The sequence below is a fragment of the Stigmatopora argus genome, chromosome 18 (genome assembly GCF_051989625.1).
Source record: "Stigmatopora argus isolate UIUO_Sarg chromosome 18, RoL_Sarg_1.0, whole genome shotgun sequence".
In the NCBI taxonomy this organism is placed as follows: domain Eukaryota; kingdom Metazoa; phylum Chordata; class Actinopteri; order Syngnathiformes; family Syngnathidae; genus Stigmatopora; species Stigmatopora argus.
Window position 1 is genome coordinate 13,353,742 of NC_135404.1, and position 20,605 is coordinate 13,374,346.

General features: G+C 42.3%; 1 protein-coding gene across 3 annotated transcripts; it reads right to left on the minus strand.

Moving 5' to 3' along the window:
• Window positions 1-206: 206 nt before the first annotated feature.
• Window positions 207-19,558, minus strand: slc39a11 (solute carrier family 39, member 11). 3 transcript variants are annotated; one of them, XM_077626622.1, is made up of 10 exons: window positions 19,375-19,558; window positions 18,350-18,467; window positions 18,030-18,068; window positions 15,451-15,609; window positions 9,650-9,764; window positions 6,695-6,853; window positions 1,551-1,620; window positions 1,311-1,409; window positions 1,076-1,234; window positions 207-986 (listed from the first exon to the last, which is right to left on the minus strand). In XM_077626622.1, the coding sequence occupies exons 2-10, from the start codon at window positions 18,455-18,457 to the stop codon at window positions 899-901; spliced, it is 996 nt and encodes a 331-aa protein (XP_077482748.1). In that variant the 5' UTR covers window positions 18,458-18,467; window positions 19,375-19,558; the 3' UTR covers window positions 207-898. The 3 variants fall into 3 exon arrangements, with proteins under 3 accessions (XP_077482748.1, XP_077482746.1, XP_077482747.1); XM_077626620.1 differs by having other exon boundaries at window positions 9,629-9,764; window positions 19,375-19,557; XM_077626621.1 differs by having other exon boundaries at window positions 9,629-9,764; window positions 19,484-19,549.
• Window positions 19,559-20,605: the final 1,047 nt, after the last annotated feature.

A 20,605-nucleotide genomic window follows, 5' to 3' on the forward strand; every position in this document is an offset into this window, starting at 1 on the left:
GGTGTTAGCATTAGGGACACTATTTTACGGGGATAAAAAGGTACAATAAAAAGCATTGGAGCCATACCTTCATAAAAAAAAAAGTGAATTATTTTTTTGCATAAAGCTAAAAATGGTATTCCAAAAGAAAACTAGTAATTATGGCCAGTAGATGGGAGCAGAATGCCGTAAAAGAAGAAAGGAAAGCAGATAAAAAAAATCAATCATTCTTTTGTTCTCCTTTTATCAAAACTGCATATTTCAACATCCCATAATACAGCATACTATATAAAGAAAATCATGAGCTGCTTCTGCCGTGGTCGCGCAGGCATTTTCTCTTCATTTTCGTTTCATTTAAAATAGAAAAAGATGAAATCTTTCAGCTCAATATGCATTACAGAGTTCAAGTATTGCCACAATGAGGTCATCAAAACAAGTCGACGTTAGCAGGAGATCAAAAGGGACGATTTCGCTTTCAATCTCAATCATACTTGACAAAACCGGGCCTAAAATAGTTTGAACAAAATAGTGTTTTAAAAAGTCAAGCCGTTTTTCTACCCTCAAAAAAAAAACAAGAATAGTTCATGTTAGATCTTAATATAGTTAAATGACAATAATAGTGTATTTGATATGTTTGCTCTTTCAATTCAAAAGATGCTAGCGTCACTTAACAGTACTAAAACCAGATGGATGACGGAAGCATCCTTTATTTGGTACGCGCACACGTGACGTTTAAGGTCAAGTCCATTTTGGCGACACGAGGTCATCCGGCCCGGTGGAAAAGCGACTGGCTATTTTTTTTAAACATTTCAATAAAACCCTCGATGGTCCCCTTTTTTGACACGGAGGTCCGGTATGTTGCGATAAGGAATGGCTTATGGCGGCTTGCGTCCAAGCGTGGCCCGCGTGTACTCACGGCTCACGGCGATTCGGCGAGTCCCACATCGAGCGACATCATCACGATAAAGCCCAGGATCGACGTCCAGGAGGCCAGTTTCCCGTTGCCGCTGCGCACAAGAGCAGAAGATAGCAGGTGAGAACCTTTGCCACTAAAATGACGCAAAGTGCAAAATCCCTAAAAGTCTTTCTCTCTTACCCGACTTGAGCCTCGGGCACAATGTCGTCCACCACCACGTAGACCATGGCCCCGGCGGCGAAGGCCAAGGCGTACGGCAAGACGGGTTCGGCCGACGCCACGGCCACGGCGCCCAATAACCCGGCGACGGGCTCCACCAAGCCGCTCAGCTGCCCGTACCTGAGAGCGGGAAGGCCAACACCCAATCAGGCTTGGCCAGGGCGCCTGCGACAGTGACGGCGAATGGCGCTCTCACCAGAAGGCCGTCCACGCGGACACGCCCGAGCCTCGAAGTGGCAAGCTCACCGCCAGGCCCTCTGGGAAATTTTGGATGCCGATGCCGATGGCTAAATTCCTGCGGGGAAGACATTTGACACCATCATATTTATTCCCCACCGTCAAATAAGAGGACTTTGAAATGTTTTTGTTTTTTCCGCTCAATGCGCGAGGCCCAATTTCCAGCTTCTTATTTTGTTTGTCTAGTAAGCGGCCTTACCTGGCGCTCTGGAAAGTGGCGGAGGACGTCTTCCCAATGGCCCCGAAACCAACTCCCACCGCCAGACCCTCTGGAAAAAGAAGAGGCAAACAATGATGTTGGCCCGGGACGCCTCATGGATTCATTTCCATTATCGAGGTTTAACCAGGGGAGCCCAAATCCGGTCCTAAAGGGCCCCTGTCATCCAACCTGTTTTCCACATTTCCCCCCAAATCATCAGGATCCGTTTCCAGGGTACTCGGTCATTTGGTCGCCGGTCATTTGGTCGCCGGTCTTTTGGTCGCACGGAAGGTTATTGATAATTACCATTTAAATCGTTGCTCAAATTCCCTAACTCCAAACTGCGAATGACTATTTAGTCCTACTTAATGCCCTAGTAATTATTAGGCTAAAGAAAAGCTCCAAAGTTCCCGGACTTTTATTGTTTTTTGTTGGAGAACTTGTTAAGACCCTGACTGAACTGACGTCGCTTCTTAAAGGGACAACGCATGTACATACAAACTCTTCTACACTCACACGCTGGCTCAGTGAAACTGCTCATGGCCATTGTTGGCTTTTATTCATGCGTAGACCGTCTTGTTTTACCTTGTTTTGTCGCCGGTCTTTTGGTCGCCGTTGTTTGGGTCCGGGCGACCAAAAGACCGCACACGGTTTCCAGAAGCCTGCTAAAGATCCCGATGATTTGATTGAGGTGTGACGCTGAAAACAGACCGGATGGGGGGCCCTCGGGGACCCCACTTTGGCACCCCCGTGTTAAACAAATGACAGCGAACAGCGGGAGGACCACTTGGAAACGGAACAATATGCTAATGAGCGAGCAATTATTCACAGCGTGCGCATGGATGGCTTTATCCACCTCCTCTTTGAATATTCCAATTTCCCTAATTGGCCGTCCACGGAGAGGGGAGGATTAACGACGCACGGCTAGCTTTTCAAGAGCGCAACTGGACTACGGCGAGCTACTTTACGACCGTGTTTTACCTTTGGCTTTTGCACGGGCAGATTTCACTTCACTTTTGCACAGTGCAAAAAAATCGGATTTCCCAAGCGGAATTAGCACAGGCCGGACACACGAGTGCCAGATATTTTCGGCCCATTGATTGATGGACTAAGATGTGGCGTCGGCCCTGGAGAGCCGGAGGCCAAGCGTGGTCAAAGCGGATCTCGCCGTCCCCCCTCCCCATTGTTCTGGCGCCCCCGTGTTCCTGTGGTTACCGGTGACACGTGGAGGGGGGACGCAGCCCGCGGCGAGCTGTCGATAATCTATTCGGGGGGGGGGAATTCAAGATTGGCTACGGGTGCCACGTCGTGCTGAAAAATCGTTTTTGGGGGGGCAGAACAAAAGCAAGATACTGTTATTCTTGTTATTTTCCTGATGGAAAGTGTCGATACCGATTCCCACTGCACCACAATTCGGGGGGTTGAAATACAATGAGAAAGGACGTAAAAGACGTCCAATCGTATCGCGTCTCATCATCCTGCTGTGATTTGAATTGAAGGCTTTTTATTGTCATTATACAAGCATAATGAGATTTTAAGATTTTACCAGTTTTAAATCTCATAAATAAATAAAAAATAATTTAAAAAAAATCATAATATTTAAAAAAATAAATAAAATAATAATTAAAATAAATAAATAAAAAATAATTACAAAATAATAATAATAATAATAAAACATTTTAAAAAAAATCAAATAAATAAAAAGAAAATAAATAAGTAATAAAAACATAAATTCAGAAAAAAAAAACATTTAAAAAAATAAATAAATAATTGAATTATCACTAGAAAACACTTCCCATGGAATGGACGCAGTTTAGCTATGTCCTACCGAGCCACGATGGCAATTACGCAAGAAATGTGCTATCAATTGAAAATTGGGGAAAAAAGTAGCACGGATGTTTGGGAGCTGGCGGCCATCTTGGTTAGGGCAAACAACGCTGGGAAAGCAGATCTCCAAAATTAAACATGACGCATGATCTTATCTGTCGGTCCTGGCCGCTGATGTCATTTTAGCGGCGCTAATGAAAAGCGTATTTTCCGGACACGCGGGGAGGATTTAGCGTCTCTTCACGCCGGCCCGAGCCGCGCCGCGCCAGAGATAAGCCTTGAAGAATGGTTTGGCGTGTTTGCGCACGTGGGCTTTTTTCTGATAAAGTGGTCTGCACACATACCGATATCAAAACATCATGACTTCGCAGCGTTAAGAATTTGGCCTTTAATAAATACGTTTACGCTCAGGATTGCTTTACGTGAGAGACTGAGGCGGTCGGTGGAAAAAGAAGAAAAAGGGTGAGGCCAACCAACCAAGTTCAAAGATGAAGTGAAGCAGAAAGTCCATGCTGGAATTATTTAGGCAGCGTTATTCCGCCCGAAGCCACCCACAGGTGAAAGTGGCAGAGTAGAGAAAAAGAGCAAAATAGTGAGCAATGAAAGATATAAGCCGGGGATGGAAAGATGGAAAGATGGAGCAGCAGCAGGAGCAGAAATCCGAGAGCCTGGAGGACCACTTGATCACCGTCTCTCTCTCTCTCTTTTTCACTTATCTTGGCTTTGGATAACGACACGTTCCCCTCACTGAAATAATGAGGTCCTATTCCAGGAGGAAAGCGCTATTCACTTGCACTCAATCCGCCGAATGGACCCGAAATGCCGCAAAATGCCCCCTGGGATCTCCATTTGCGCTTTTACACTTAGTTTGACTGAAGTGTTTTCCTTTGACTGGGGTTCCTTTGTTATACAGCGACGACGCTTCAATTCCAGCTTCTGGAAGGCCTTTGAGGAAAAAGTATCAAATAACACAATAATAGCGCTCTGCTAATATCCATTTGATATTTTTGTTTTGGTTTTCCCTTTCCTTAATATCGCCATCGACAGATTCTCAGTTGGATTCGCAGCTGAAAATACGCTATCATCCTTAAATGTTAATATCTAGCTATCTAAAATAAGAGAATTGGATCCGTAGATGAAAAATGGAGTTGCATATCCGACCCATTAATTTGCGCATATATCATCGCCATCCCAAAGCTTGCCTCTTATCTTAAATGACCCTATGGTTATTAGAAATAAACATTTTTGACAGTTATTATGAGGACTACACAGCCATTTGAATGCCTCGTGCACGGATGCAGATTTTTTTTTTAACACTGCCTTCAATGTAGAATTGTTTCCCACCAAAAAATCACTTAATGAAATGGGGAAAAACATCCCCAGGTATATTTATTTACAAGATTTTAGCTTCCCAGCAAAACAAATTGAAATCGGTTTGTGCCCGAGGCTCCAGATGGTCATCGTAGTTTGCGGTTTGAATCTATTGAAATAAAGCTTCCTGTCTTCCTGTTTACCCCAGCAAAAATATATATCTTATTATGCGTGCCTAAAATGAAAAATTTCTTAAATGTTTTTATCACATTCCTATGTGACAAGAGTTGCAAAATCTATTTTTTTTAAACAATTATTTTAAAAAGGCCAGTCAAGTCAATCAATTGATTTTTTGAATATGGAAAAGCATGGCCTATTTTAGTGGGAATAAAGAAAGCCTGCAAATGTATTGTGTAAATATGTTTTTTTTTTTTTTTTACGGATAGAAATTGCCTTTAAAGTTTGTTTTTTTTGCCAGCGAGTCGCAAACCTCGACGCCTACTCCGATTTGTCACTGTCAACAAATGTAGGCCGTGCCTCCATTTTATCTGACAGCTTGTTTCGACGACACTCAATGTGGGGGAAAAAAGGTAAACACGTCTGACAGGGAAATGATCACCATAAATGATGCGCACATTAAAGCTTTTGTCATCCTATCATCAAAAACTCTACCGACGTGACACGAAAACGACGACGTGCGACCTGGGGAGTGTACAAAATAAGAGATAACGCGTGCGTACCCTTGGAGATGAGTAGTAGCCAAGATGGCCGCCAGCCCAGCGCGCCACCATCATTAAAAAAGCGCCTGTCAAGACCGCAATAGACGACCGAATGTGCAAAATACAATCATTTTCCTGACAGGTACAAAGTACTGTAATTATTCCAGTATAACGCGCACCCATAATTTGCGACTATAAATTGGTATAATTTTTTATCCCAGTTTTTCTCAGCTCACACCAAGGATTGCACCAATAATTCTGAACACGTCACCATGACAAAACATTTACTATTCGCAACATACGGTACGGTAAACAAACGACCTGTATGAAGACAATTCGAAATGTAAAGTCGAATTCATCATCATAATACTTAAAATGTTGGATGGATCATCATCAGATTCACCAGAGAATCGATTCCGTTCCTCACCGGCCAATAGAACGGGTCCTTGTGCAGACAAAGACCGGTTTTACGTCATAGGCGGAGATTTGTGTATAACGCGCCCCGCGAACTTTGCTTCGTTTTTTTGCTACAAAATTTTGCGCGTTATACGCGAATAAATACGCTATGTACGATAAGTATTGATGCCTTTAAAGCGGCCGTAAATTTGTCAATATGCTGGAATAAAAAACAAAACAAAAAAACCCACCGCAGTCCCTCAGGCTTGAATTGTCTGCCATCCATTTTATATTTTCTAATTGGGGAAACGTTGCTGCGCAGATGAAAAAGAGGGCCGCCAATCCACATTTAGCGTACAAAAGGGCAGCTGCAACTAATGGACGCCTCTGCGCTCCCGACGCATTGATTGTGTGCGAGTCCAAACCATTAAAAAGAATAAAAAGACAGTTGCAGAAATGATGGCCATTTCCAACCAAATGTGAGGATTGCGGCGGTGCGGTCCAGAGCTCAAATGGATTTGCCGTGCAGTCATTTAGTCAAAGCGCCTCCTGGCTTTTAACGTTCCACTAATGTATTTTGGGGACATTTTAGGAACTGATCAATGATTGGCTTCCCAAAAGGTCTGCCTTTGTTCAAATAATACTAGATTAGCATACACAGAAATGTAAAAAAAACTGCCATTGACGGGAAATAGATTGGACGTTGACAGACAAACGATGAGGATGATCGGATGCTACACGATTGGACGTCTACCAGTGCTCCGTTTTTTTTTTTTTTTACGGAACTGCCGGCCATCTCGAGTCGTTTTTTCTTAGTGACGACGTGATTTGAGCGGCATCGTTAGCGGTGTAACGCTATGTGATACGGTAGCATGGTGAAGTGTCTTTTACCTGGAATGTTGTGAATGGTGATGGCCAGGATGAGAAGAAGGATGCGTCTCCAGCTGCTTCCTGAATGGCCGCTCCATCCGAGAGCTTTGTTTTCCGTTTCTTCGTCTCCTGAAGTGCTCCAGTGAGACGTTCTCTTTCGAGGGAGTTGAAGACCCTCTTCTGGCAAATTGGAGAAAAGGAAAAACAGCTTAACATAGGGGGGTTGGGGGGGAATAAACCCATTTGTAAAGGTGCCATATCATACGTTGGCCAGGCTCCCAACAAATACATAAAGGGACAACTTGGAACCTTCAAAGGCCATCATTTTCCAATAGAATATTGTCTATCCTATTGGACGTTTATCTCTGTCAAAAAATTAGCATTTAAAAACGGTTCCTCCCACTTCCGATAGTTCAGAGTTTGTTTATTTTTCATGAGAATGATGCAATTATATAGTGCAGCAAACTACACTTTTACAGAAATATACTGCACCGAAAAATTGCGGGAGGCCGAGGAAGACAACTTTTTTTTGGACGGATTGCCCGCGACGGCGCCAAAAAATAAACGTGGCTTTGAAAAGCTAAGTCGGCTTTTTGATTGGAGACAAAGAGAGAAGGAAGAGCACTATAAATAATCCAAGAGGTGAACGTCGGAGCTCCGGTCTTCCGTGTTTACGTCTTTGGTGAAACGCTACAAAAGCTCACCTTGATGGAACCCCCCGCTGTTATTGGAGGGCTCGGTCGTCATTAGTATCGAATGTGGTGAACTTGCGAGGGAGGAGTGGACACTTTGGGAAATTGGCAAATCGACGGAAAACGGAGCAACCGGGAAACCATTATAGTAGTAGCGTAAATAAGAAAAGAAAATGAAACCTGTTTCCGGAATATTTGGGTTACCTGCCTTGATTTCAGTTGATGCAATCTATTTTCAGGACATTTGAGTATTTAAACCATATAAGCAGTTCCTAAAAAGACCAAAAAATGGACAGATATAGCTGTAGACAATACAAACTCGCCGTGTTCATATACCACACATGTAATTGGGCAGATTTTTTTGCTTTTGTTTGCTTCTTTGATGGCTGAAAATGCTGTGATTTGAGACAGAGAAGGGTTTTAGACACACAACCGACCGTTCCAACCAAACGACACCAGATTCCCCACCAATGATTTTGCTGGAACTGAAAACACAGAGAAACCGAAGAAGTCCAGAAAAGAGAAGCAAAATGATTGGTTTTGTTGGGAGACGACCAATGGGGCACACTCTTGCTACTAGGACTCAGGACTGAAGTAAAAAATAATAAATAATAAATAAAATATTAATTTTTGAATAAGGGGGTGAGCCTACTTGGCGATTTTTCAATGATCGCGGCCATGTCTAATCTACATTAACCTCAACATTCGAAGGATGACTGTATCCACACTTTAGCAATCAAATATGGTATCTGGATATTTCTTTGATATGAAATATCTCAAGCTCATGGGAAATGAGCCTGAAAAATGCGGGATCATAAACATTTGAAATGTGCTCAAATGGCGGACGATTAACTTTATGGAAGCGTCTGTTCATAACGAGTGCACCAACTATTGTCATTATAGTACCATTATAGTTCGGCTGAGATTAAGAAGTGAAATATTGGAACGAAGAGTGAATGCCCAAATCCTCTCACATTTCCTTGTTTGACACCGTGACCTCTCGAGAACTTCCCCTTAAAGCTCTTGGCGACATTAGCGGCTAACTACGGGGGTGGCGCTTTAAAAATGATTTGTCCGCTCTGATCTGAATGACATTTATGGCCAAGAGAATGTCAATTATTGCAATAATGTGGCGGACAGGCCTGATTTTGTTTTGCGGCGGTTGAGCGGAAAACTCTGGGAAGGAAAATGGCCTCCACGCAGAAACATTTCAACTCCGCTCACGGATTGACTGAAGCAGCGCTGATTAAAAAAGGTGATATCAAGGGGAGAGTAAAGGTACATTGGCTTATAGCAAAATCTAAATAATGTACGCTAATGGCCACATCAAAGTCAGCAAGCATTCATGCCACGATAAGGTTTTTTTTTGCGCACGGTGGGCCATTTAACAGATGGTTTAGATTGTAGTGGCATTATTCAGAGTTGTCACCCTTCCTTCAGTGGATATAGTCAATGTTTTAAAGCATTAACATTTCACATATGAAGACTCCTTCATTTTAAAATCTCAGGGGGGAAAAAGCCCTAATAAAAATATCTGAATCTGAATGTGCTTCCATGTCCTGTGACCTTACATATTGTAGCGCAATTAACTTGTGACACGAGCAGATGAATTGGTTTGCAATCATAATTCACCACAGCCAATCACATGGCTTGACTTTGCTTCCACTTTCAAAATCCAAAATCTTGAATAAAAACGAGCTGCCATTTGTCTGACATTTAACGATTCTAGTTTCAATCCTGGTTCCGAACAATTGTAATTCTTAAAGGGCCAGGCTCTACATTTTTTAAGGCTTTAAATCATTCAATCAGGGTGTGGTGTAGTGGTGTAGACTAGACTTAAAAATATATATTTTTTTAAATGGCAAGGCTTGGCTTTGGCAAGGCAGGAGAAGAGAAACCGTTTTGTTGCTGGTTTTTCCCTCCGTTAGAACCAATTACGTATCACAATGGTATAGTGGAGCAACATAGATTTAGGTTTACGTTGAATACTGACATTTGGGTGACTTCTCGTCTTGAGAAGACATTTTTAAATAAAAAGGAATGATGGCAATCCCCTGATACGGTATATTCATGGTGAATAGAATGCTAACACCATACAATTGAAAGCCACCATTTTGGGACCCTATCAGATGATTGAAATAGAGGAGTAGAAACACACAGATGATAGAAAAGTTTGGATTGCAAAGGAAAGAAGCCATCAGAGAAGATTGACATTTTTTGGGGGGTGCTGATGGTGGTGGTGGGTATATGAAGGGTGGCTTGCCTGTGAGCGGTCCGGCTCTACCTAGCTTGACGGCTTGGGATTCAGAAAAGGGATAAAGCTGCTCCGGATCCTTCTCTTTGGCCATCTTGGACTCGGAAGCCAGGGCCAAGGCAATGTGAGGATCAGCTGTTGCGCCCTGTGGACGCAATCAAAATGCCATTTAATAACATCAACGCCAAACGCGATACCGCACGTCGATTCGATCGCCTCAATTTTAAAAGAGTTATGCCTTCTCATCATCAAACACGTCAAGCAGGTTCCGGCAGGAAATCTGAAATTGCTCCTAGACGTTATTCAAATCAGGATTCGGTAATTAGGGGGGCCGAAAAGTCAGGCGCAGACGCACTTCACATTTAGAAGAAACGTGTGGCGTTTCATCAGCGTTTAAGATGAACACTTGAGGACGACACCTTCATTCTGTACGTGCTCTAACGCGTGGGCTTGGAAAATCATCATGCAAATGAAAGGCCGGCGTGCTAGCAAAAAAAAAAGCCGTACTTTCAATTAATGAGCTTTTAGACGGGCCCAGATCAAAGCAGAATTTGGGATGCACTGACATTTAGAACACACACCCGCACACGGCCACGTGTGCAACGGGGTGAAAATCCTGTTGACGTCAACCCGGGCGGGGATTGTGCTAATGAAGACTTGCTCAAAGTTGGAACCTGAAAAAAGTCACCCGCCACCCGCAAAATCAAATGACAAAAATGGAAGAACGCCAGTAAAAAAGAGCGGCCGTGATTTGATTGCATCATCACCAACGCTTAAATAATGATGCCAAACTGCCGTGTTGCCATGGGAGATAATCACAAGCGACCCCATGTCACTTCATTGGTTGGAAAATGCACCAAATACAATACTATCCATTTTCAGAGGCGGTTGGCATGAATCATGACTATTCTCTTTTGAGCACCTGTGCTACATTTTCTGCTCGTATACATATATACGAGCATATACAGGGTGTCTCAAAAAAATGTCCTCACTTTTAGAATGACGAGAAAACCTTTATTTATGAACATAGAGCGAAGTGAAATAGCATCGAATACATGAGACAAATGTTCAAATTGATGATCATTATAAATGTACTCACTCTGTTTTTGTGTTACAGATATCCTGAATGACTGAAGCCATGGCAGGAAATCAACTTAGTTTGGAAGAGAGAAAGTTTGTCCTGAAATGCTATTGGAAGACCGAAAACGCCACTGAAGTGCAACGCCGGTTCACAAGTGAATTCGCAAAACCGCCACCCACGCGCCGGACCATTGCGCGCATCAGACAAATTTGAAGCAGATGGAACCGTACAGAATACCAACAATAAACGTTCAGGACGACCACGGACATCTACGTCCCCTGGAAAAGAACAATAATGGTCTTCACTTTGAACATTTGCGAACATGATTCTTCAATTACATTTGTCTCATGTATTCGATGCTATTTCACTTCACTCTAGGTTCTTAAATAAAGGTTTTCTCGTCATTCTAAAAGTGAGTACATTTTTTGAGACACCCTGTATATAGTTACATATATAGTTAACATATATAGTTACGGACTTGTGATTTGGCATTCTGCTGTTATGGATACAGGTCACTTACCTCTCACTGTCTTTCACTTACCTTCTGCCTCCGACTAGCTGACTGAAGGTAAGTGAAAGACAGTGAGAGGTAAGTGACCTGTATCCATAACAGCAGAATGCCAAATTACAAGTCCGTAACTATCACTTATTTAGGTCTTTTGCCGAGTAAACGCAGCTTATGGAGAAGCACCACCAATTTTGTCATACGCAGTTTCTGGGTGTGATGACAAGTAGGCTTTTTGTTGTTGATAATGACAACAGGGCCTATGTCCGATTATTATTATTATATGTATATACATAGAAAGAGCTGAAAAAACCATTGAATACGACATGACTATTGACTCTGCAAATGACTCGAAAGTAAGGAAATTCCCAGAAAAGGTGGCTTGAATTCCCAACGCAACGAGTGGCCCGCCCAATCTTTCGTGTGGGCGCCCCCGAGGGCCACCGGGTTTGTCCGCTGACATTTCAGACGACCATGATTATTCAAGTCAAGCGGACGACGCGCTAGGAAAAACACGGAACGCGCACGCTGCCTTTTGTAAAGTGATATTCAGTATGGAGCATGAGTTCCGTGTCCACGTTGTGAATAAATGAGGTGGAGAGACACCGCCGGCTGCATGAATCATTGGGCCGCGCTGGAGCTCCGCTACCTGCCAATCCAAGTCGCCCCCCGTAGGTTAGCGTCAAAATGTTCCTAAAGCTAGAGAAGAGCGCCCTCCTGGTGAGTTAGCTCAATTATGAGTCAGTTCCATCCCGATACCGAAATCAATTTAAGTAATGACCCAAGCTACAATCATCAATTACACGCACAGGATTTGAAAGTAGCTAACGGTTTCCCCTGGGTTTGCTTACATCTCTTTACAAGACAGATTGGTGCAGAAACCACATGATAGATCAGGTTGCTAATGCAAGTAGCGTCGTTGCGAAAGCTCCCAGCTTTGCCGTTTAAAGCGTGGTGAATCTGGCTCACGCTGTTCGATTGAAACAAAGCGTCTGCCTTGACAGGATAACCGACTCTTTCAATTAACGATGCAATCCGTGAATGGAGCGCATTTAAACTACGGCAATTCCACCCTGTCTGTTTTCCTAGCTTGACATTCCTCATTTGTTTCCGTACTTGAGTCTCGCTGTAGTCTGATGTATTGATTGACAGAAATGTTGTACTGAATATCAAAGGATACATTGCGTATTCAGTCATTCATCGGCCGGAAGGCAGACTACACTCTAGACTGGTCGCCAGTCAGACACACGGAGAGAAAGACAAACGACCATTGGCACTCCCAATTGTACCGCCACCAGCGGGAATTGAGCCCAAGGCCAAGTCAGAGGACTGAACCCCAACAGCATGAGGCGGCACGTGGCGTATTTATAGCTGGTGTTTTCTCTTTAACAGTAGAATATCGTAGGTTGATTTCCAGAGCCGTGCATGGACAATTGTTGGAAATAGGTTCCCATCCCTCGCTATGACGGAGCGCCAACTTTCCCCCCCGTGACCATCTATTTTCAATTTCTCACTCCAGTGGAAGAACAGCATAGTGCAAAAGTGTTTGCGTAATTTGGTCACGGTGACCCGTTGGTCAAATGGCTCTGGTACGTTTCCGCCCAGGCATCCCGCTTCAGTTGATATAGCGAGTGAGGACGGTTACGTGTTGGCGAAGGCACTCCAAATGTCGGGGATTGGAAACCATAAATCCGACTTGATTACACTTGTAGCGACAGCATGTTCCGTCACGCCAAGACTATCCGAACAACTCCAGACTGAGAAGGCTCTTCTATATCCTTAGCAATAGGAGGGACAAAAAAATCTGGTCCGGGCGATGGTCATCTCCCAATAAATCCGTCCCCCCCAACGTGTTAACACCTAACTGTCTTTCTGTTGCCTCATGGACTGTCCTTCTCACAATCTATCTTTTTCTTCTCCCAGGGCGCTTCGTCCGGCGCTGGTGTTTGTTGAGGAATCTGTAAAAGTGGCCACCAGCAGCTGTCCAAACATGGATGGCACCTTTTGTGTTTGTGTTGAAGACCCCCTACGTTTCCCAGTTGATTTCACGCTGGCTACCATCGCAGTGCCACGGTTCCCCCTACGATCACCATGGAACCGGGTCAAGAAATGGCATTAGTGAGAAAAGAATATGAAGACAAATAAAAAGCTTTGTGTTGTCACAGCAGGGGAGAAAAATGAGTTCCCAAGCATCCCGGGTGTAAATAAATTTTAAAAAATGCTCAACGGTCAAGATTGAATTCAAACTAGGCAATTTGGTTTCAGTAGAACATGGTGTAGAGAACAAAACAGGAATAAAAAAAATAAAATCTATACATGGGGTTATTCTGGGATATTATTATATATGTGCATATTGGGCGCATATGGAATATGTGCATATTATTAAATCATTCTTACGAAGCAGAAGAAAGCTCGATATAACAAGGACACTTCCCCCCCACAGCCGGCTTCGAGGAAATTTAATTGTTTTCAGGACTATTGACCGGACAGGTCACCATGTTCCGGGCTGAGGACTGTTGATCTGAGTTTGCAATGAAGATCTGTGAAGGACTCTTAAATTGCTTTGACTTGGATTCCGGCAGATGGCGATCATCGAATCAACTTCCGAAAATACTCGCATATTGTTTAAAAATACTGTCGCTCGGTTTTTACCATATATAGAATTATTATGCTTACTTGTGCAAATTCTTACGCAGGTGTTTTTGGTTTCCGACCTGATATGCAATTGTTGTGGCAGTTGTTTTTTGACCTTAATGGTGTTACTCGGTTAGCTTATGCAATTGTTTGAATCAGATGACCTTAAGTGTTTTGATTATGCGCCACTAAATGGACAGGAGGAGGATGCCGTTTCTTCAGAATGTCACGGTGGCGAGGACGAGCCAGGACGATTCTCACTTGCAAGTTTCAACGCTGGAATATGTCAACGATGTCTCTCTGTTTTTATTAAAGTATATCTATTAATAAACCTATCAATACATCTATGCAACGGGATTCATTCAGACTCTACGTACATAGATACCAATGGATGAAAAGGCGCTTAACAAAACCGGGTAGGAATTATTTTAGTTTGAATACCTAGACAGACATGACAAATGTTGCTTTAAACCAAGTTTAAACTAAATCCAATATTTGTTTTAAAGGAAACGATAGGTTTAGAGAATAAAATAACAATAACACTAGCATTTTTGGCTCCGATACCCAACTTTGCCGATACCGTGTTGAATTAAGAAAGCATAAAGCAAAGATATTCTACTTCTAATGTCAAATGATTGCATACTCGAATGTAAAATAGTGTTGAGAAATTGCCAGCACAGTTCAGAGGATTCATAGTTGAAGCAATATGCGATATGATAGTTGGACTCCTACATCCCAAACGCCCTTATTAAACGGTGTCATCTTTTATACATAAGCGTGATCTGCTACTTCGTATGCTAATTGTGTCATTGCTTCTCCCCTTGCGCCATTTCAAAAGCTTAAGGGAAAAACCATTCTCTGTCATTTGAAGTAGCGTTCGACCTTATCTTTTTGCCAACTCTATCTCGCTCAAGCCCGGTCTTAGCCCAGTCTGCAGTCCAGCGCGCTAATTGCTAAGTTTCATTTCCCAAGAAAGGCCAAAGTTGCCCAGAAGGTATAGCAAATGAGAATATTCAAAATGATTGCTAAAGCGAGAGATAGCAAGGATTTAAAAAGAATACAACTAAATTCTTTATTCGCTCGCGAGTTGGCTCCTCATGAATTTAAATGACGTAATATTATGTTAAAAAAGCACTTTCTTGACAGGCAGGGCTCGCGGGCATTCCGAAGCTAAAAGCAGGCAGGTGCCTTATTTTGTTATGCGTTATATTTCTCCGTAATCCAAGCCATTGTAGACGCACTGAACCTTTTCTGGACGACGGTTAAACAATGGAGCGCGGGCGGGCGGGCGGGGGCTTGTAAACAACACGGAGCGCGTTTCATCTATTGATAACGAACGGGAAGCTCAGCGGGCATTTTTCCATCTAGCATCCTCCCCGCTGCGACAACATCTGCCTACCAGGCTTGAAAGTCAAAAAGCAATACTACTCTTTGCTAAATAAGTCATCAACTGTGCCAACAAGAGGAGAAGAAACGATGTGGTGCATTTTCATCATTTCCAACAGAGACAAAAGGATCTTTCAACTCTCTTTTACATAGAAGACGGACGTCCGCTTTCATGGGATTGCGCTCGAGATGGAGGGAATTTATGATGAGGGAAGAAAGACTTACCAATAAGGGCAAGGCCACGTCGGCGAGGTAAACAAACGCGGCCCCGAGTGCGAAGCCGACGGCCACGGGCGCAAAGGCGAACGAGCCGTAGATCCCAGAATCCTTGGCCATCTCGATGGCCGGCGCCAGCAAAGACCAGTAGGAAGCGGCCAACATCACCTGAGTGAAGAGGAAAAGCAAGTGTAAAAAGACCAAGATCCACTTTGGGAAGGAGGCCCCAATCAAAAATCACCTACCTTATTTTGCTGTTTAATATACCCCCCCCCCCATTTAATATATGGGTATATTAAATGATATTTGCTTTTTTGAGCCTCCAGTTTGTGCGCCATTTAATATACCCCTGCCGTTTAATATACATACATTTAAACGAGTGCCTTTTCAATTTTTTTTTTGTAATTTCACCACTTTTAAAAGGGAAAAAAATGAATATTTTTTCAAAGATTCTTATGCTGTTGCTAATCAATGAGAGGAGATGTAATATCTCAGTTCTGTCACCAGCAATTTCCATATTTTAGCTCACAGGTTAGCAAAGAGCCAGATGCACCCATCAAAAGAGCCACATGTGGCTCCCGAGCCATAGGTTCCCTACCCCTGCTTTATGCCGTGACGGGGTGCATCAACGTTTTGCAGACTAAAACTACTTACTTACTGCTCAGGTTAAAACTACTTACTGCTGAATAAAGCCTGACTCGGAATTTTAATAAACTTAAGTATCTCTAATTATGCCCCCATGAACACCATACAAATCTTGCCAAAAAAGCTGAGTTGCCGTTTAATATACCCGGATATATTAAACGGGAGAGGTATATTAGATGGCGCACAAACGGGAGGCTCAAAAAAGCAAAAATCATTTAATATACTCGGGTATATTAAATGGAAAAATACGGTAATAACATAGGAACATTTTGCAAGAGTCGCATATGACAATATTTTTGGCGACAGACTCAGACTAATGTTGAAATAAATCTTGTGTCCAAAGAATTGAGTGCTGAGGAAAAAGGAGTTCATTGATGGTATTCACGGCTTGCCGAAGCTGAAAAAAAAAGTCCGCTAAGAAGCTGTTTGTACGCTAGCCGCACGCATGCATTATGCAAGACTTCCTTGATCCGACTCCCTTTTCACCTGATGTTCCCTCTCATGTAAAACAGGGGTCCACGTAGACCTGTCAAAGCGCCACATGCTCTTCGTGTTCCCTTGCAAATTGCAAGATTTTTCAAAATACCCTGGCTAATAAGAGAACGTCTTAATAGTATGCGGCTGTTAACAAGTCGTGCAAGCCACAATACTAAAAAAAATATATTAAAAAATGGCTGTGTGTTAAGACCTACCGTATGCATGCATGTACATCTATATGTATGTGTGTGCTTATGTGAATGTTAAAACTGGCCAGGCGGTAATTCGCAATAAAAGCGACTATATTGAATTCAAGTAGAGCTTTTGGCAGCACTGCCGCGTCATTTTGTTTCCTTGCTAAGTGTCTCTTAAGAATGGAGAAGCGCAATTGATCAAATGGCTTTCACGGTACACGCTCTCAGATACTTGCAAAAAAAAAAGATTACCGCCAGCCTAACATGTAGGAAATAAAATAAAAAAATGGCCGCCGCCATTACTTGCTAGGAATTCAATCAAATGAAATGTCGACGCGCCAGCTACAAAAGCCTTGGAAACACGTGCGCCGTAACGAGTTGCAATTTAAATGATGGATTTGACAAAATGCCGACAGATTGGTTTGTTTTTTTTCCATGTCAGAGGCGATATCTCAACTCCTAAGTGGTCATTCTGACAGGTTTGTTATTCTTTCGGAGAAAAGTGTTGAGGAATTAAAGTTGTCGGTATGTATTCTACGTCCCACAGTTGATGTTGCGGGGTCATAAAAATAACAAAGCAATCCATCATAATGCAGAAAAAAAGCTTGCTCAGAAACGGAGTCCTCCAAAAATGGCAGCATTTTTAACACAATACAAGTAAAATCCTCCAATTTTGCACTGCTCAATAATGTAAGAGAACTTACATTTGTAAAAAAAAATAATAATAATAATCATAACGTAGCCCGGGGAGACAGCACTTTATCACTATTTCATTTGGTTGTGTAATTTTACACTTGATGGGTGAAGAAGCCCCGCAGAGAGTCAACTATTTGTTTACGCGCAATTAAAAAGCCCATTTTTTAATCAACCATTTAAATCATAGACTGAGCATTACATATGACAAACGCATGAATAAATGCGAATATAAGCAACGGCATGAATAAAACATTTGATGGGCTGTTCCCTGAGCGCTGCTTTGATGTTTGATGAATTTGAAAAGTTAAACGCACGCAGTTCTTCTTTGCCTGAAACCAAAAATGAAAATGCATGCAAAATTACCCTGGAGCCAACCTTTGGGAACCAACGCCTTGAAAAATAGGCACGCTAATTATAACTACATTGTGACATGCTAGTGAAAGATTTAAATGATCCTCTTCGCCCATTTTTTTAAAGAGAAATCTCTGTAGGCATTTCAAAATGACAACTGTCTTCTCGTCAGATAACGGGGCTTGATTCCCAAAAAAAACAGACTCAAAAAATGAATTCTCTTACCCCTGCTGCAAATCCTAAACTTCCATCCAAGACGTGCCTCTGAAAAAAAGACATTGAAATTTTCATGTTAATATTTATATTGGGCTTGGATAAATATATCGCTGACACGGCCCATTCAAAACGATATACATCTGCCATGTGCCCAATCGGAAAACGGGTATAAAATAAAACATTTTACAAATGTGTTTTTTAAGATGAATTCATTTCTTGTTTTATGTATGAACTCGGCAAGTGTAGCCCAAGATTATCGAGGCAAGTGTGTCCTCTGCTTTCCTGAAAAGTTAAGATGTGTACGCAAAAATTGCAACTGTTGCACCAACCTGTCGACCGGAAAAAACGAAGACGGTGGCGGCCCCGGCGGCGGTCAGAGCCCAGGTGAACAGAGTCCCCAGTAGCGCCTGGGTGACATGCGAATAGCCTTCGATCATCCTTTCACAACTGAAAACAGAGCAAAAGCAAACAATCAAGTCAAATACACTCTTTTTCAGAGCAAAGGAGAATTATCCGGCATAACGGGGCATCGTCCCTTGAATGAAAGCAACAGACGCCTTATCACAAAGTGCATTTTACTCCCATAAAATCAATATCTAATGCCAAACACTGGGAAGATGTTGCAGTGAACCACCTTAAACAAACAGTACAAACCAAACAAAACTCCTAATCTTCAGGCTACAAGAACCAAAAGGCGGTTAGACCGTCCACTCTGGATTAAAATATACTTGTTTTTTTAATTATTAACTATTGGTCGCTGTTAAAAAGAGCCTTTGTCGTCTTTCCCAAAATGATAACAGACGCCCAATCATTAATAGAATTTTTTGATACTGGTCCAATACCGGCCGATAGCATTCAGCCAGGTGTTGAAACCAAAAAAAATGATAGCAAGACCAATTAAATGACATTTTTAAGATGTCACAAATCGAGATTTAATCATTTCATGTATCAAATGTTGGTTACTAAGTTAGAAAGGTGATTTTGGAGGCAGGCATTCCCCTTTCATCCACAATTATAGAAATAAAGCTGCTTAATAAGAATTTTCTCAATTTGCTAAGCAAACATCTTACGCTGAAACAGGTGTTTACTTGATAATTAAAAGACAGCTGCCCATGACAATACTAGTCACAAAACTAGCCCCCTTAAGTACTTTTTTTTTTCTATAAAAGCCTGCTTTATCATAACAGAGGCCGGCTTTTTCATTCATTTTTCCAACCTTGTGTGGATAACAACATACCTACTCTATTTAATGTAGAATTTCCCCAAATGCACATGTCTGCAGCTAGCAATATTCGATGCAATTAGATATACCATGTTGCCAGTTAATGAAGCAAAATATATCAGCATAACTCACGGTCAGAACTCGGCTTCTTCGAACTACTGACAAAAAGACGCTTAATCCAGAACGTACAAGACGCACCTAAATGTACATTTTGGTCGTTAAAATAACTTATATCACCTACTGTAGCTTGCTATTTTACTTTCTTTCTCGAGTATTTACTTCCTACTTCCCCGTACACGTGTCTTGACAGTATAGGCTCCACCCATTCGATCTTGATTGGCCATGGGTGTGTGACGCCACTTGCAAGCGTCTAAATTTTAAAGGAACACGACCCTCAGAGGCCGTTGCTTTAGGATTTTTGAAATACGAAATGTTAGTAGTCAATTATTAACTCTTTATAGGTTTAAATTGAGATTTTAGTATCGTGACATAAATGTTGTGTCTGGATTATGAGTAATAGTACTCTAGTATTAGTTTTTGCATGACCAAAGGTCACGGAAAATTTGTTTTCATGGGGTAAAATAGATTTTGCACTAGTCTTCATGGTAATTGATTTTTTTAAAATACTTTATGCCTCTGAAGGTTCTACAAACCAGTTTCCTTTTTTTTTGGTTTATCACGGAAAAACGACCGCAATCAAACAGTATAAAAGTTACATTATCACAGACAAAGGAACATATTCACTAACAAACGCAGCAAACCATTGAGTTTAATTGTAATTAATCAGCAATTGTAATCATAAGGCTATAAGTGACGCTCACAATTTAGACCCATTTAATTTGGAGTAGAAAGAGGCTGTTGATGAGCTCCACTAGGAGTTCATTACACTTGTATAATGACAAGAAAAGCATTGAATTGAATTCTTTGAGAGGGCTATATCGGGCGTGTCGGAGGCTCAATCAAGTGGCGCACTTTTATCCGCCTGTCTCGTGTCACACAGGGCCTAGCGAAGCGCGACGTCGTCGCCTCTTTGTGCCAGAGCGCTCGGTGACGCACGTTCCCTGCCAACTTGATCATTAGATGCGTGCCAGTGACGCAAAAAAACGTCCGTCGGACAAAACACTTGCGTTCACTACCAAAGGAATGGAATGGAGTACAGTACATCTTGATGTCAACTTCAAATTGAGCCCAATTTCACGCTGGAAACTTTCACAAGGATCATTGCTATGGGGAAAAGACGGCTTTGTTGAGCCGCACTTTAAATATATTTGTGGGTTGTTGTTTTTTGGCATGCCACCCAGCACAGGTTCTCACTGAATTTCACTGTTCCAACTTGGAGACTGCTTGTAAATTCACAAATGAT

Excerpts from the sequence above, each read along its gene's own strand:
- slc39a11 (XM_077626620.1), bottom strand. The coding sequence starts at position 18,457 with ATGATCGAAGGCTATTCGCATGTCACCCAGGCGCTACTGGGGACTCTG. Across the intron at positions 18,069-18,349 it reads TCGTTTTTTCCGGTCGACAG|AGGCACGTCTTGGATGGAAG; the intron begins GTTGGTGCAACA and ends TCTTTTTTTCAG. Across the intron at positions 987-1,075 it reads GTGCCCGAGGCTCAAGTCGG|CGGCAACGGGAAACTGGCCT; the intron begins GTAAGAGAGAAA and ends TCTTGTGCGCAG.